Source organism: Erinaceus europaeus, chromosome 17 (genome assembly GCF_950295315.1).
Source record: "Erinaceus europaeus chromosome 17, mEriEur2.1, whole genome shotgun sequence".
In the NCBI taxonomy this organism is placed as follows: Eukaryota; Metazoa; Chordata; class Mammalia; order Eulipotyphla; family Erinaceidae; genus Erinaceus; species Erinaceus europaeus.
Genome location: NC_080178.1, coordinates 4,461,872 through 4,478,606, shown reverse-complemented (window position 1 = coordinate 4,478,606; position 16,735 = coordinate 4,461,872). Strand labels below are relative to the sequence as shown.

Genomic DNA, 16,735 nt, shown 5'->3' with positions numbered 1-16,735 from the left:
CAAAAGTGAGACACAGGGTTGAGGAGACAGCTTAACGGTGATCAGCAAAACACTTCCGTGCCTGAGACCCGGCTGTCCCCAGATCCGTCCCAGGCACCACCACCAGCCAGAGCTTGGTCTCAGTGTATCTTTCTGTATCTCTCTGACTTTCTGAATATGTATTTTTAAAAAGTGAGATGGCAAGAGACAGGAGAGGCAGCAGTGCTGCACAGTGGGGCCACACTGGCCACCAGCCCACTCCGTGGCCTTTAACCAGAACACAGTGGACAGCCACACGTCTCCAGTCTCCACATTGGCTTTATTTGTCATTGTGCACAGACAGAGATGGCCCAGACACCCGGCTGGACAGGTCGCAGTGTACAGGATGGAACTCTCGGTCATAGGGACACCAGGGGCCCAGGCCGCGATGTGCCCAAGCTGCAGGTGAGGAGTCACGCCAAGAGGACGAACTCTGGGCAGGACAGCGGTGGCCATTCTGAGAGTTCTGACAAGTCCAAAGTCATCTGCAGCGACAGCGGGCAGATCCCTGTCCGTGCTGGGAGGACAGACTTTTGGGGTGCTGGGGACAAGACTCAGTTGGCTTCTTGGGGGACAAGCCTGTGTGAACGTCAGAGACGCACATGACGCCTTCTGCGTATCATCAGCTAATTGTTCTGGAAAAGGGGCAGCGGAAGATCGTGAGCAAGTGCAGGGAGGGGGCTGCCCAGAGCCCCCGACGGAGCCCTGGCCTTCTGGCCTCTGCTGGTCATCGCCCAGGAGAGACCGTAGCTCGTGGTGGCTGCGTCTCAAGCCATTGCAGTGCTCTCAGTAAATTCACACTCCGTGTCCTGACGTCCCGTCTAGCCCAGACCCGGCCTGACCCTCCTGGGGGAGGGTCTGTGCAAGATCCCAGAACCAAGGTGCCAACACCTTTACAGCACGCTTGGTCTCGCTCCAGTATAAATCTGGCCCTTATGTGACAGTACTCCTGGCCCCCGTCCCCAAGCCCCGCAGGCAGACTTGCAGGGTATATACCCAGAAAAATAGCAAGGTATGCTGGGACAGCCCTGGGACCTGCCACGTCACACCCACCCTTTCACTGCCAAGGGCCTATTGCACGCCAGGCAGTGACAGTCGGGGTGACTGGCCTGTCCCCCCCTCCACACACCAACACCCAGCAGAAACACCTCCTGACTGTCCCCCGAAGATCCCAGGGTGCCCAGAAGATCAGCTTAGAGAGGTGATCTGGGAGGCCAGGTGGTGGCGCACCTGGTTAAGTGCACGTTACAATGCACAAGGACCCAGGTTCAAGCCCCTCGCCCCTACCTGCAGAGGGAGCTTCATGAAAGCAGTTCTGCAGGTGTCTCTGTCTCTGTCCCTCTGTATCTTTCTCCCCTTTCGATTTCTGACTGTCTCTATCCGATAAATAAAGATAATAAAAAAGAGGGGGAAAAAGGGGGGTTGGTAGTAGTGCAGTGGATTAAGCTCAAATGATATAAAGCGCAAAGACCAACTCAAGGATCTTGGTTCGAGCCCCCGGCTCCCCACCCACAGGGCGGATGCTTCATGAGCAGTGGAGCAGGTCTGCAGGTGCCTCTCTCCCCCTCCCACTCTCAATTTCTCTCTGTCCTAGTCAATAAAATGGAAAACATGGCTGCCAGGAGCAGTGGATTCATAGTGCAGGCACTGAGCCCCAGTGATTACCCTGGAGGCAAAAACAAACAAACAAACAAACAAAAAAACCCAAATCACAGAGGTTGGGAGCTGGTTCACCCGGTAGAGTGCACACTTTACCAGCCCCGAGGACCCTGGTTTGAGCCCCCGGCCAGCACACATATGAGCATCTGCCTGGGGACTCTCCACGAGCAGAGGAGAGATGTAGCGTCTCTATTCCTCCTCTCTTCTTAAAAAAAAAAAAAAAGAATAAAACAGAGGGGTGGGGAGAAAGCACAGTGGTTATTTCATGACCGAAGCAACAAAGGTCCCTAGCACCACCATAAGCCAGAGCTGAGATAAGTAAAGAAATAATAAAGTAAAAATTAACAAAGACAGTTGGCCGGGAGCAGAATTATGCAGCGATTAACACCAGAAGCAAATAACTTACAAGGTGAAAGTCAGAATGGTGCGTGGAGTATGTCAGCATGTGTAATGTCTGTGTGTGCACGCTCACGTGCGTGTGTGTGTGTGTGTGGGGGGGAGCTAGCGGGATATGCAGGAATACTCCAGAAGGTCGCCCGCATTGCTCGGCATTGGGTGGGAGACTTCTCACTGCATCCACTCTCCCTATGTATCTATATAAAAAACCCTGCATAGGTAGGCAATGACTGCCTGTTTAAAAATACAGAAATTAAATGATCAATTTCACTCTTCCAGCTTCCATCCCCACTTCCTGGTCTTGCTTTGGCTTATGGTCAGCGTTTGCTGGTGGCAAATAATTTACCCAGCGGCCCTGGCTATTCCCAGGCCCCTTACTTTGGCATAGTGACACCCTGGCACCCTCAGCACCCCCTTTCCAGGCTCAGTGGCTGGCTGTCAAGGACTGCATTTACCGGCCACAAGAGGGTGCTGTCTGCAGCTTACTGCTCTATGGTGGGAAGGGGTGTGTGTGTGTGTGTGGGGGGGGGGTCTCTGCAGAAGGGGCTCACTTCCTCTCCCCCCACCACCCCCTTCCTTGCCACCCCACCTGGCCCACAGAATGCCCTCTGGCCAGGCTCCACTGGACCTGCAGGTGGGGGTGGTAGGCAGGCAAGTCTGTGCCCAGGGGCGGGTTCTGATCCCATTCTTGGCAGGGATGTGTGGAAGGCGCAAGCTGCCAGCTCTGGAGCTCTGGGACCACTGTAGGTTTCTCGCAGTGCCGCTAGCTGCCCACACCCTCCCACTCGCCCTGGAGTTCAATTATTAAATATTTATCCCCGGCTTGCCACGTGTGAAAGTCTGACTCACACGCCTGCCTGGGACACGGGTGAGGCGATGGACCTCCCTGCCCCCCTCGGTCGTCACTTCTGACTCCCAACATGCCCCCTCCTCCCTGCAGGCCACCTTCCTGCTTCCCCAGCCTCACAGGTCCATGGGTTCTGATCTGGAGCAGCCTCACTGCTTCCTGGGGCATTCCGGTCCAGGGATGCAGACCCCGAAATGCAGGCTTCAGCAGGACAGGTCCCTCTCTGGCAGTGAGAGGTCTCTGGGAACGCAGGCACACATGGGAGGGTCAGTTGTCCCCCCGTCCTCCCAGCATGTCCCATAGTGTGCCAGACATGGGAGGGGCAGTCTCCCCAAGGCCGGCGGAGCCTCTTGTCGATTCCTACCTGGGGCAGGAGGTCCCTGGGTGACTGTCCCCTCCCACCGGCATGACTCTCGAGGTGCCAAGCTTCATGCGTCAAGCTGAGGGCTGGGTGGGCCTGAGCAGGGAGCACCCTTGAAGTGGCCCCCTGCCCTGTGCCCAGAAATGCCAGCAGGAGGGAGGGAAGTGGCCGAGGCTGCTCCCCCACCCCAGAGGGGCCAGTGGAGTAAAATCGAACCCGTTTTAATAGCAATATAACTCTCTTAAATACCACGTTCCCAGGCCAGGTGTGGGAAGGAAGTGCACAACAAACTGGAATGGACAGTCTGGGGGACCCCCGGTGGGAGATGGGCGACAGCAGCTTCCTCTGGTCCAGTTATTGCAGAGGTGAGGGTGAGCCTCCACCACCCCCACACCCAACTCTTCTCAGGAGTAAGTCTGCCCTTGGCCTCAGCAGCGCAGGGGGCCCTGGCTCCTCTCATATGAGCCTGAAAGGGAGCCGGCCCAGGCCGGGGGGAGGCCCCGGGCTCAGTGGCTGTTCTGGTGGCCCGTGAGGATGTAGAGGTTGCTGTGGGCGCCGGGGTTGTCGGTGGGAATGCTCTCGAGGATGATGTCCCTGCGGGGGTGTGGTAGGCAGAGCTGACTCTTTGCACCCCACCTCAAGGAGCCCCGCGGAGAGCCCCAGCTGCCCCCCTACCTGTGGGCCCCCAGCACCCGGAAGATCCTGGTTTCATCTGTGATCTCCTGGGTCACCTGGACAGAACAGGGTGTGACAGGGTGTGAGGTCACCCGGCAGGTCCGTCCTGTCCGGGGGGGGGGGGGGGTAGTGGTGGGGTCCCGCGCCTCCTCACCTCGTTGGTGTCCAGGCTGCGCCCCTGCATACCATGGCTCCAGAAGGCCAGCAAGCTGTCCTGCAGACACACTGGGAAGGGGGGCTGCCCTCAGCTCTGGGTGCAATGGCTCCCCAGAAACCCCAACCCCGGCTGGTACCTCCAGCCTCCACCCTTTTCCAGCCTGCTCACCCACAGTCTCGATGGGGAAGTCGAAGGTCAGCTCTGGTGCCAGAGTGGCTGTGGGCTCGCCCAGCAGGTTGACAATCCTTACACAGCCTGCACGGGGTGGGGGTTCAGGGCTGGCGGTTCCCTTTGGGGAGCCCTACACCCCCAGCCTCTGCTGCACCCCCAGCCCTGGCCCCAGGAGCACTTACGGTCAAAGCACACAAGAACGGTGTCCCTGTCCACTTGGATCACCTGCTGGGCCGTGCCTGGGAGGCCTTCTGTGGAGGGAGACAGGCCTGGCTGAGTGTGGGGACACCCATCCATAGCCAGCCCGCCACATACAGGGTCAGCTTCACTGGGCCTCCTGGGGCCCCTGCAGAAGAGGCTGAGAAGCCCCCGGAGTCAGGGGGCAGAGCTCGGGCACTAGGCGGTATGGCTATGTGCCCTGGAGCCCTGAGCCATGTCCTGACTGTCACCCAGCCCCATGCTGCCCCTCAGGACAGCGTGATGAGAATGAACTTCCAGAGAGATCTTATCCACCCCGTCCCTGGGACCCTCTCTTCTGGCCGCCCCACCCCCTGGTCCCTTGAAATCTGTTCTGGAAACTCAGCTGGAAGAAGCCAGGGAGCTCTGGGCCCCCAATGTCTCTGTGAGAACAACCGATACGTGTACACACACAGACACACGCACCTGCCCACACAACCCATATACACACTTGTGCACACATGTACACAGTACAGATACATCTGTACAGACATAAGCCATCTGACACATGTACAACACACACACATAAGGTGGACATGTTTACACACAGAGACCTCCAGAAGCTAGTAATACAGGGACATGTGTTCGCACGCACACACACACACACACAGCCTGACACAACACACACAGAAACACTACAAATACCATGCCCGTGTCCTGGTGTGCACATAAACACACAACACAGACACACCCGGCTGGGCGCATACATGTGCAGATTCACATACGAACACACACACACGATATACACCGGCATGGGCAAGGACACGGCACAGACTATGAAGACGTCACACACAGAGGGCGAGGGTAGGTAACAGAACACTGAGGAAAACAGACTCTCATGCCTGAGACTCCCAAGTCCCAGGCTAAATGCCCCACACCACCAGAAATGAGAGCTGAGCAGTGCTCTGGTAAAAAAAGGTAAAAAACGGGAGTCCAACGGTAGCGCAGTGGGTTAAGCGCATGTGGCGCAAAGCGCAAGGACTGGCCTAAGGATCCCGGTTCGAGCCCCCGGCTCCCCACCTGCAGGGGAGTCGCTTCACAGGCGGTGAAGCAGGTCTGCAGGTGTCTGTCTTTCTCTCCCCCTCTGTCTTCCCCTCCTCTCTCCATTTCTCTCTGTCCTGTACAATAACAGTAATAACTACAACAACAATGAAAAACAAGGGCAACAAAAGGGAAAATAAATATATAAAAAAAATAAAAAAGAGTGCGGGGGTAGATAGCATAATGGTTATGCAAAGAGACTCTCAAGCCTGAGGCTCCAAAGTCCCAGGTTCAATCCCCTGCACCACCATAAGCCAGAGCTCTGCAGTGCTCTGGTATTTCTCTCTGTGTCTTTCTCTCTCTACATCTCTCTCAAAAATAAAACAAATAAGGGAGTCAGGCGGTGGCACAGCGGGTTAAGTGCACGTGGCGCAAAGCTCAAGGACTAAAGCGAAGGATCCCAGTTCCAGCCCCGGCTCCCCACCTCAGGAGGAGTCGCTTCACAAGCGGTGAAGCAGGTCTGAGGTGTCTGTCTTTCTTTCCCCCTCTCTGTCTTCCCTCCTCTCACCACTTCTCTCTGTCCTATCCAACAACAATGATATCAATAACCACAACAATAAAACAACAAGGGCAACAAAGAGGAAAATAAATAAAATAAATATAAAAAAATAAAACAAATAAAATACTTAAATAAAATAAAAATTTAAAAAGCCAAAGCAAGCAAAATAAGATATACACACAGGCGCATTCAGAACACAGGCACACAGGTCCACGCAAGCGTCACCACGCACGCACCCCTTGGACAGGTGTGTATACACGTGCACACACACAGGTGCCTCGCTCACCGGGCACCGTGAGCACGTCCGGCGTGAGGCCGACCTCCAGGGGCAGCACGTGGAAGAGGACACGGCAGCCGGGCCCCTCGGGCCCCTCGGCGCCCACGCACACCTGTGGGAGCTCCTTCCCGTCCAGGACCAGCGGCTCCAGCAGCCCCACGGGGCTGGGCAGGGGGCTGGAGAAATTCTGGGGGCAGCAGGCGGGCTCAGGGCTCAGCTGCCAGCCCCCGGAGCCCCGCACCTGGCCCCGCACCAGGTCCCGCACCCTGCGCAGGGTCCCGGCCCTGCACCTTCAGCAGCAGGAACTTCTGTAGAGGCTCGTACCACTGCAGCAGGAGCAGGCTGGCGGGCAGGGCGGCCAGCAGGAAGGTGCTACCGGTGTAGGGGTTCCGCACTGCGAGAGAGGGGTTAGGGGCCCCGGCTAGGCCTGCGCCTTCAGCACCCCCCAGCCCGCCCCCTGCCAGCCCGGCTCTTACCCACGCGACACTGCAGGCAGCCTTTGGTGTCGGGGATCTTGGTGGACAGGGCAAAGCGTCTATGGGGGACAAGCAGGGCCTGGTCACAGGGGCCCTCGGGGACCCCAACAGCCAGGCACTGTTGCCTGCCCAGACTCACTGGGGAGGGGCCCCTGGAAACCCTGTTGTCTGAAAGGCGCTGGGACCTCCAGCATGTGCGATTTCAGTTTCTGGGTCTCTTTCTTCTTCCTTTTTTTTTTTTTTTTTTAATACTTATTTATTTTCCCTTTTGTTGCCCTTGTTTTGTTGTTGTTGTGGCTATTATTGTTGTTATTGATGTCGTCGCTGTTGGACAGGTCAGAGAGAAATGGAGAGGAGGGGAAGGCAAAGAGGGGGCAGAAAGATAGACACCTGCAGACCTGCTTCACCGCCTGTGAAGCAACTTCCCTGCACAGGTGGGGAGCCGGGGGCTCGAACCCGGATTCTTAGGCTGCTCCTACACTTTGCGCCACAGGCGCTTAACCCGACTCCTCCTACCTTCTTTCTTTTCTGTTTAGATAAACAGATTAAAAAGTCAACTTAAATGGCAGGGAGACCAGCATAATGGTTCTGTAAAAAGCTTTCTCGCCTGAGGCTCTGAGGTCCCAAGTGCAATCCCCAGAGCTGTGCAGCGCTCTGGTAAAAATAAATATTAAAAAAGTGGTCTGGGAGGTGGAGCAGTGGATAGGGCCATCAGACTCTCAAGAGTTAGGTCCTGAGTTCAGTTCCCGGCAGCACATGTACCGGAAAAATGCCTGGTTCTTTCTGTCTCTCCTCCTATCTTTCTCATTAATAAATAAAATCTTTAAAAAAAAAAAAAAAAAAGAAAGTAAGAAAGAAAGAAAAAGAGCCGGTGGAGTTAGTGTAATGGTCGTGCGAGAAGACTTTCATGCCTGAAGCTCTAAAGTCCCAGGTTCAACACCCCATCACCGCCACCTGACACACATCCCCCCCCCAAATCAAGCTATACAGAGCGCCCACAGACATAAGAAGAAATGTTCCATTTCACTTCTCATTAGAGAAATGCAAATCAAAAACACTCTGAGATTCCATCTCACACCTGTGAGGATGGCCTTCATCAACAACAGGAAGTCACAAGTGTGGGTGAGGCTGTGGAGGAAAAAGAAGTCTGCCCCACTGCTGTGGGGATGCAGACTGGCGCAGCCAGCATGGAAAAAGGAAGAGAGAGTCCTCAGACACAGACCGAGGGAGAGACCGCATGGCCCAGCAAGGCCACTCCTAGACATATGGATTCGAAGGGCCACATGCACCTGTGTTCATAGCTGCGCGGGTCACAATAGGCAGGGAGTGGAAGCAGCCTAAATGGCCATCGACCGACAACTGGATAAAAAAGTTACAGGTGGGAGTCGGGCGGTAGCGCACATGGCGCAAAGCACAAGGACCGGCGTAAGGATCCCGGTTGGAGCCCCCGGCTCCCCACCTGCAGGGGCGTCGCTTCACAGGCGGTGAAGCAGGTCTGCAGGTGTCTGTCTCTCTCCCCCTCTGTCTTCCCCTCCTCTCGCCACTTCTCTGTCATATCCAACAATAACGACATCAATAACCACAACAATGTTAAACAACAAGGGCAACGAAAGGGAAAATAAATAATAAAAAAAAGAATAAAATACATTAAAAAATAAGTTACAGGTGAGCAGGGGAGACAGCATAATGGTTCTGCAGAGAGACTCTCATGCTGAGGGCTCCAAAATCCCAGGTTCAACCCCCAGCACCACCATAAGCCAGAGCTGAGCAGCACTCTGGTCTCTCTCATTAAAATAAGATAAGACATTTAAAAAAAAGTGAAAGAGAAGTAGCAGCAGTTCCTCTCCGATGTGGAACACAGACAGTGAAGGCATCTGAGCTTGGCAAAGAACAACCAAACTGTGGCTCAGGCTTTGGGAGAACTCTGTGCTGGGTACTGGGTACAGTATGGAGCTATACCCAGAAGGCTTAAGATGCTGTAAGCCAGTATCAAATCACCAGTGACAAGAATATTAAAACTAATTAATTTGGAAGACTATGTACCAGGGCCAGGGCTCTATTTTTCTTTTTTCTTTTTAGGACAGAGAGAAATGGAGAGAGGAGGGGAAGACAGAGAGGGGGAGAGAAAGACAGACACCTGCAGACCTGCTTCACCGCCTGTGAAGCGACGCCCCTGCAGGTGGGGAGCCGGGGGCTCGAACCAGGATCCTTACTCAGGTCCTTGCGCTTTGCGCCACGTGCTGCTTAACCCGCTGCGCCACCGCCCGACTCCCCCATCATGCTGTCTTCTACCCCCGCCTGAGGAGTGGGCTCAATCCCCAGCTCCACATGGCAGCAGCACGTACAAGTCCATGAACTGGGCAGAAATGTTCTGTTTCACTCTCCCGTTTCTTACCTGAAACTAGAAAAGTTGAAAAATAAGAAAAAAGGGGGGATGCTGAGTCTGCTGGGGAGAATGAGGAACAAAGCTCAGGTACCAGCAAAAATAAACTTTAAATTAAATTTTAACATTTTATTCACTTATTTTTATGAGACACACACACACACACACACCAGAGCCCTGCTCAACTCTCTCTGGCTTATGCTGGTAGCGGGGATTGAACCCAGGACCTTGGGACCTCCGGCATGAAAATCACTTGCATAACCATTAAGCTGTCACCTCAGATCTAAAAATTCATTTTCGTAAAGAGGCCAGATCACTGGTGTCACACACGACGCCCGGAACGGAACTCAGAGCTTCAGACATGCAAATCCTATGTCCTTCCACAGATACGAGAGATCAGAGCAGAGCACTGCTCCACCATTTTATCCTGTTCTATTTATTTCTAGCATATATGAGGCTGGAGGGAAACCTCAGAAGGTAGGCACCTGCCCTGCCATGGACATGGGCATGGAGCCCTGAAGCCCTGGGGGAAGCTCTGAGACTGTGCCATCTGTGTGAATGAAAAGGCAGTGACAAGCAGTAAAAGCATGTAGGCTTATGCATTTATTAATATGAGAGAGAGAGAGAGACATGGAGGGATGGAGGGAGGGGAGGAGGGAGAGAAGGAAGCAGAGCCTCAGCTTGGCATACAGGGTGCAGGGGCTCAAACTCGGGGCCTCATGCCTGCAAGTCGGGCACTCTGTACGCTCAGCTACTGCCCCGGGTGCTATTTCTGTCTTTTTTTAAAAAAAATATTTATTTATTTATTCCCTTTTGTTGCCCTTGTTTTATTGTTGTAGTTATTATTACTATTGTTTTTGTTGATGTCGTCATTGTTGGATAGGACAGACAGAAATGGAGAGAGGAAGGGAAGACAGAGGGGGAGAGACAGACAGACAGACCGCCTGTGAAGCGACTCCCCTGCAGGTGGGAGTTGGGGACTCGAACCAGTAAGTATCCTTACACCGGTCCTTGCGCTTTGTGCCACCTGCGCTTAACCTGCTGCGCTACCGTGGACTCCTTCTTTTTTGTTTTTAAGAGGTGCCAGGGCTCAAACCCAGAGCCTCACACTTGCTGGGCATGTGCTCTGCGCTGAGCTGGCTGCTCGGCCATGGCTCGCTCAGAGCCCCAGCAGAGCGTGTGGTTTCCCCAGCATCTGTTCAGAGCCGCCAGTCCTGGCCAGGGACACACCTGCTTCCTGCAGGCTCGGGGCCAGAACAGAGACTGCCCGAGGCAGGAAGGGCCTGGGCTCCCCGCCCGGTGGCTGCCGCCCTTGGCCTGGCCTCTGCGCCCTCCCACCTGGGCCCCAGGACAGAGGCCCCAGGGCCACCTCACAGGCAGAGCGACATGGCTCTGCCCCACCCACAACTGATGACAGCTCCATCCTTCCTCACACTGTGCCCAAGACACTCCTCGTCCTCCTCCATCCACGGGAGTGGGGACAAGCGGTTGACTTTCAACACGCCCGGCGCCCGGCGAGGTGGCTCAGAGGGGAGAGTGCACGCCGGGCGTCACCACAGCTCACCAGCTAATGTCTCTTGGGATCTGCCCGGGTCCAGGACAGGGGCTGGGAGGGCCGCAGGTTTAGTTCCTGAGTCTCTGACAGCCTCACCCCACTGACTGGCTGGGGGTGGGCACGGGCCTACGCTAGGACCACACAAACAGGCCCAGGCCCTGGGTGCAACTACTCAGAAACAGAAGTTCTAGTTCGCAGGCCGCGAGCCCCGGGCAGCCACCACTCACAGGAGAGCAGGCGTGGTGGTCAGGGGTAAATGAAGTCTACGGGTGGCCCATGGAAGCCTGGATCCAGCTGAGCCTAAAGCTTCCTCTACTCCCAGACTGGGCTGCAGCCCGCCAAGTGAAAACACCTGCATCCTAGATGCTACGCGTGAAATCACTTGCAATAAGCAGAACCGGACTGACCTACAGCGGGATCTTTGCAAGCAGCTCATGGCTCACCGCCAGGGGGACCACACCCAAAGCCTGGACCTGGCATCCAAGGAAGGCCCTGCGTCCAGCAGTTTCCTCAGCTGCCCCACCCTCCTGCCTCGGCCAAACACCTTTCTGCAGCCCCGCAGGCCCCGCGTCTGTGAGGCCCTGGGTTCAGCTCCCAGCAAAAAGGGAGCCACTTGAGTGGTGGAGTTTGTTGTACCGCCTCTTCCTTTCCGCTCGCTCTCAAGATCAGGGAGCAGAAGCTGGGCCGGAGGAGCAACCCTCCCTCCCCAGGGACCCCCACCCAGGCCCCCACCTGGGGATGATGCGCTGTGTGAGGCGGTTGGTGGGGATGGACAGGGGCACCTGCTGTTGTAGCCGCCGCTGTTCCAACAGGCCTGGGAGGTCGTGGGCCCAGATGTGTGTGGACTTCCCTGCGGGGGGCAGAGAGGGTTGGGGGCCGGCCCAGGCGGTGGGGTGGGTGGGTGGCCCCAGCCGGCCCCCCAGTACCTGAGAGCGAGAGCAGCACGTTGTTCACGCAGTACAGCCAGGAGCAGCGGTGTGAGATCAGCTGGAGGCCAGGAGGGGAGGGGGTGAGTCAGGGCGCCAGCTCCCCAGCCCCCCCCCCCCCCCCCCCGCAGCAGGCCGCACCTTCTCCAGAGTGTCCTCATGCAGCTCGTGCAGGTTGAGGGTATAGATGCCCTCCTCCGCCCCCACCAGCAGGAACTGGTCTGTGGAGGGTGGGGGCTCAGGGTCAGGGTCAGAGGTCAGTCCTGCCCCGCCGGGCGGCTGGGGACTCTCAGCCTCGGTGCCCCGCCCCCCTCTGCAGCGTACCCCTGGTGACAGGGTGAATCCAGGTGACGGCAGCGTGGATGCGAAGGGGACAGCCGTTGAAGACCTTGGAGAAGCAAGCACCCATCTTGGGGGGAGAGAAAAGGTGGGTGAGGGAGTACTCCGGAGGGGCAGGGCTGCAGGTGGGGGCTGCGGGGCCAACACTTACATGCACCTTGGGGGTCGGGGGGAGCCCGTGGCAGGATGACCTCTGGAAGGAAGAGAGTGTCAAAGCCAAGGGACCCTTCCCCTCGGCCCCACCCTGGCCCTCAAGGACCCCCTTCACCTCAAGATCCTCACGGTGCTTCATGGTGGCCCAGGTAGTGGGGAAAAGTGGGGGGCTATCCTTGCCCATGGGTGGTAGAGGTGGGGTCCCTGCAAGCGGAGACCCTGTGAATGGATGCCAGCCACTAGGGGGCGCCTGCCCCAGGTTCCAGGGGCTGGGACTCACCTGGGGGGCTGGACAGTGTGTCTTCAGCAGGGGGCTCAGTGGGGGCCGGCCCCAAGAACGGGGCCCGCTTGATGGTCCCCATGGCGTCCTCTGGGGAGTCCAGTTTCTGGCAGGAGGATGGGGGCCCAGCCGGGCATTAGCAGGTCCCCGGCTCTCTCAAACCTGCCCACTAGCCCAGCGCCTGTGTCCCCTGCCCCCTACCTGGAGGGCCAGGGCCGGCTGAATGGTCAAGCTCCTGGGGGGCAGTCAGAGGGAAACGGAAGGTGAAGGACTGGGGCCTGCACCCCCAAACTCCCGCCTCCGCCCCTCCAGCCAGCCCTCACCTTTCCTCCAGCGCCTCCTGGACCGACTGCAGCAGGCTCCTGGCCAGTGAGGGCAGGGGTCAGGGGTTAGAGGTCAGCGTCACTGCTGCCCCAGTCCCTTCCTGGGGGGGAGCGACCCCAACCCCTACTCACCCACTCAGCTCCTCCTTCCCCAGCAGAGTCCATTCCTCCTCCCACTATGGGGAAACCGAGTCACAGAGGCCGGGAGAGAGACAAGGGCTAGTGAGAGAGCTGGGAGGTTGTGGGCAGGACAGACAGGATGGATAGAAGGTGAGAGGGCAAGAGAATGAGAGTGCCCGCTGGAGGCAGAGTGTGAGGGGAGCACATGCGATGGCCGCCCAGAGGTACAGACAGACACAGAGGACCCCTCAGGAACCCCCCCCCCCCGCCCCTGGTGAGAGAGGCCCACCTGTGCCCCCAGCCCCCGTTCTCGCCAGCCCTCACCAGCTCATTTAAAGGATCCGTTTCCTTCCTGCGTGGGGCACCAAATTTCACCTGGTGAACTGGGGAGCCCGGCGAACATAGGACGAGGGGTGCTTCTCAGGAGTCACCCTCACACTTACAGCCCCCAGCCAAAGCCACACAGATTCACACAGACGAGCCCTGCCCCCACAACACGACCCTCCCCCAAGCCCTCACTGTCCCCAAGTCCACACAGGACCCCGATCCACACAACACCTTAATTTACAGTGCCCCCCAAGTCCACACAGCAACTCCAGTCCATACAGCACCCCAGCTTACAGTCTCTCTCAAGTCCACACAGCACCCCAGTGCCCACACTCACACTGGATCTCCGAGGGGGTCCTCTCAGCCGGGCCGTGTTGCCCGTGGGGGTGGATGGTGTCGGGGAAGACGTCATACGTCTGGGAGAGAGAGAAGAACGGGGACGGGACGGACACTGCCCTGTGCGGCTTCCCGCCACAGCTGGTCAACCCCCCCCGCCCCCCCCCCCCCCCCCCCCCCCCCGCAGAGGTCACAAAGATGGCAGACACAGAGCTGCTCAGCCGGGGACATGAAGAGAAGGTGCAAGGACTTGGGAGGATACACAGAGAGGATGAGGTACAGGGAGGCAGGGGCTGCAGGGGGCCGGGGGTGGGGGCTACAAGGAAAAGGAGGTGCAGGGAGGGGTCCAAGGAAGATTCCCAAGGGGTGGGCTCAGCCCCCCTGTGCAGAAATGTCTGAGTTAAGGGGACCTTGGCCTGTCACCATGGGGACACCCACCCCGCTGCCCCTCTCACCTCCAGCTCACAGTCTTCTGGGGAGGGGGTGCCCAGGTGGGGGTCACTGGCCTTGTCTAGCAGCTGTGTGAGCAGAGCCCGAGGCAGCTGCTGGCTCGTGAAGGGGTGCTGCAGGGTGAAGGGGCAGGCGGGTCACCGGCCTCCCGGCCCGCTCCCCAGCATCTCACCCCCACCCAAACCTATACTAGGACCCCAAGTCCACAAAGCACCCCCATTCCACACAGCCCCCCAGCCCACACAACACGCCAGCCACCCCCACCTCCCACCTGTAGAAGCTTCTCGGCCGCCGGCCTCTTTTTGGGGTTCTTGGTCAGGGCCAGCTTGAGGAAGTGGTGGAAATTCTGGGTCCTAGTGGGCATGAGAACCCCCCAAGTCCCCCACCCCCAGACTCAGGTGAAATCTCTTTGGGTCACCCTGCCAGCTGCCACCTCCCCCCAGGACCACCCAGGAAGGAGACAGGCTGCAGAGAGCAGGTGACGTAACAGCAGGGCCCCCCTGCCTGCGGCCCCCTGGCCCCACCCCAGGCCCCCTATGCCCTGCGCCCCCCAACACCCACCCCTGGGCCTCACCAGCGCGCCTTGTCCCTCAGCTTGGGCGGCTGGAAACTGCTTTTAGACATGAGCATCAGGGCCCTGCGGGGAGACGGGCCGGGATCAGGGGTCAGCATGACTCTCCCGGGTCACCTGAGGGAGGCAGCTCACCTCATGGGGTGCAGGTGGAACAGGGGGGGCTGCAGCTCGCCCAGCTCGATGGCGGTGATGCCCAGAGCCCAGACGTCACACAGTTCATTGTAGCCACCCTTGCGCTCCACGGCAGCCACCTCCGGGGCCATCCTGGAGTGGGGGGGCACAGGTGGGGTGAGAGGAGCCCCCTGCGGCCCACCCCTCAGCCCAGCACAAGCCTCACCAGTAGGGAGTGCCGATGAAAGAACGCCTCTTGGCCACCGATGCAGTCAGCTCGCCTGACACCCCAAAGTCAGCTGCGGGGAACAGAGAGGCTCTCAGCCGGCCTCGGGCACCGGGGGACGGCTGCCAGGTCCCCTCCTGGGAGGGTCCCCCCACCAGGCCCAAAGTCCACAGAGCCGACCGGTCCTGGCCTGTTCCAGCAGAGCTGGGGCACCCATGGGACCCTCAGCTTGGCTGTGTCCCCGGGGTACTGACCCAGCTTGACATCTCCCTGGAGGGTCAGGAGAAGGTTGGCGCCCTGCGAAACAGAGAGGTGAGGTCCCATGGGCGCCCCGGGGCCCTCGTCCCGCCACCGCGCGGGTGCCCCTACCTTGATGTCCCGGTGGATCTTGCCCTGAGAATGCAGGTGGTGCAGCCCCTGTGAATGAAGGGTATCCCTGAGGCTGCTGCCCACGTCGTCCCCCCCCCTTCCCTGAACCCCCTCTCAGGATGGGGCCCCCCACCCAGGCTGCTTCCTCCTCCCCTCTCCCCAAACAGGAAGTGGCTGAGCCAAGAGGGAAATGGGCTCCTTCCGGTAACAGGGCCCGGGGCCCTTCCCCCAGGACTCAGGTCCCTGAGGCTGGCCCTGCCTTTCCCTGCCCGAGCCACTGCCCCCCTGCCCCCCCCCCCCAGTGCCTCCCCCTCCATGGCTGGCGGGGCTCCCAGTCTGCAGCTCCAGTGCTTGCAGCCTGGGGCGCTACCTTCAGGGCCTCCCGACACACGTAGGCAATCTGCCGCTCCTCCAGGGGCCCGGTGGCTGCAAGGGAGGAGGAAGAGGTTGACTATGGAGGAGGAGGGCTGGGGGTCTCCTGACCTCTTCCTCCAGGCCGCCCAGGGCGCAGAGAGCCGGCTCTGCTAGGCTACCCTGCCACCCCGGAGCCCAGAGCAGGGCAGCATTTCTGCCAAGGTCACACAGCAGGGAAGCAGGGAGGGGGTCGGGGCGCCCCCTGCGGGCCGGGCGGGGTGCGGGGTGCGGGGAGCGGGGTGCGGGGGGCGGAGCAGGCCGGGGCCGCTCACCGTGGTAGATCTCCTGCAGGGAGCCCCCTCCACAGAACTCCATGCAGATCCACAAGCGGTCGTTCCTGGGAGGACAGGGAGGCGGGTGGGCCCGCGGTCCCCGGGGAGGGGGGTCCCCGGCGGCGGGCGCGGCCTCTCACCTGAGGTAGCTGCCGATGTAGGCCACCACGTTGGGATGGCGACACTCGCGGAGGATGGTGATCTCCTGCTGCAGCGAGCTGATGTCGTCCCCTGGGGAGCTCGGCGTCAGGCCCCGGGGCCCGCAGGACCCGTGTGCGGGCCCCCCAACACCCCGTCGCCCCCGCCCCCCGGGGCTCACCTGGGTCCAGCTTGACGATCTTGACCGCCGCCAGCTCGGACGTGACGGTGTCGCGGGCCTGCGGGCGTCGGGGCGCGGTGAGAGGGGCCCCGGGGCGCCCCCCGCCCCCCGCCCCGCGCCGCCCCGCGCCGCCCCGCGCCGCCCCGCCCCGCACGCGCACCTTGTACACGTCGCCGTAGGTGCCGGCGCCCACGCGCTGCAGCAGCTCGAAGCGGTCCCGCGGGTCCCGCAGCGACACGTCCCGCAGTAGCGCCATGGCCCCGCGCCCGCGGCGCGAGCAGAGCCGGAGCCGAGCCCGAACCGGCGCGGGCGGCGCGGGGCGGGGCGGGGCGGCGGAACCGGCGGGCGGGCGCCGGGCCCGGGGCGGGGCGGGGCCAGGCCGGGGAAGCCCCGAGCCCGGCCGGGAGGAGGCGCCCGTGGGCCGCGGGCCGGGCCAGGCGGCGG

The 16,735-nt window shown here is 59.5% G+C and overlaps 1 protein-coding gene across 1 annotated transcript; it reads right to left on the bottom strand.

Moving 5' to 3' along the window:
• Positions 1-281: 281 nt before the first annotated feature.
• On the bottom strand, positions 282-16,625 carry MAP4K2 (mitogen-activated protein kinase kinase kinase kinase 2). The gene is made up of 32 exons (XM_060176110.1): positions 16,452-16,625; positions 16,292-16,349; positions 16,113-16,203; positions 15,973-16,037; positions 15,657-15,712; positions 15,287-15,334; positions 15,172-15,214; positions 14,918-14,990; positions 14,713-14,844; positions 14,581-14,643; positions 14,278-14,359; positions 14,012-14,119; positions 13,558-13,636; positions 13,218-13,276; positions 12,906-12,949; positions 12,774-12,812; positions 12,652-12,685; positions 12,451-12,556; positions 12,286-12,374; positions 12,169-12,210; positions 12,003-12,087; positions 11,820-11,899; positions 11,679-11,739; positions 11,485-11,602; positions 6,815-6,873; positions 6,629-6,732; positions 6,348-6,525; positions 4,467-4,535; positions 4,282-4,368; positions 4,111-4,181; positions 3,957-4,012; positions 282-3,875 (listed from the first exon to the last, which is right to left on the bottom strand). The coding sequence occupies exons 1-32, from the start codon at positions 16,545-16,547 to the stop codon at positions 3,788-3,790; spliced, it is 2,463 nt and encodes an 820-aa protein (XP_060032093.1). The 5' UTR covers positions 16,548-16,625; the 3' UTR covers positions 282-3,787.
• Positions 16,626-16,735: the final 110 nt, after the last annotated feature.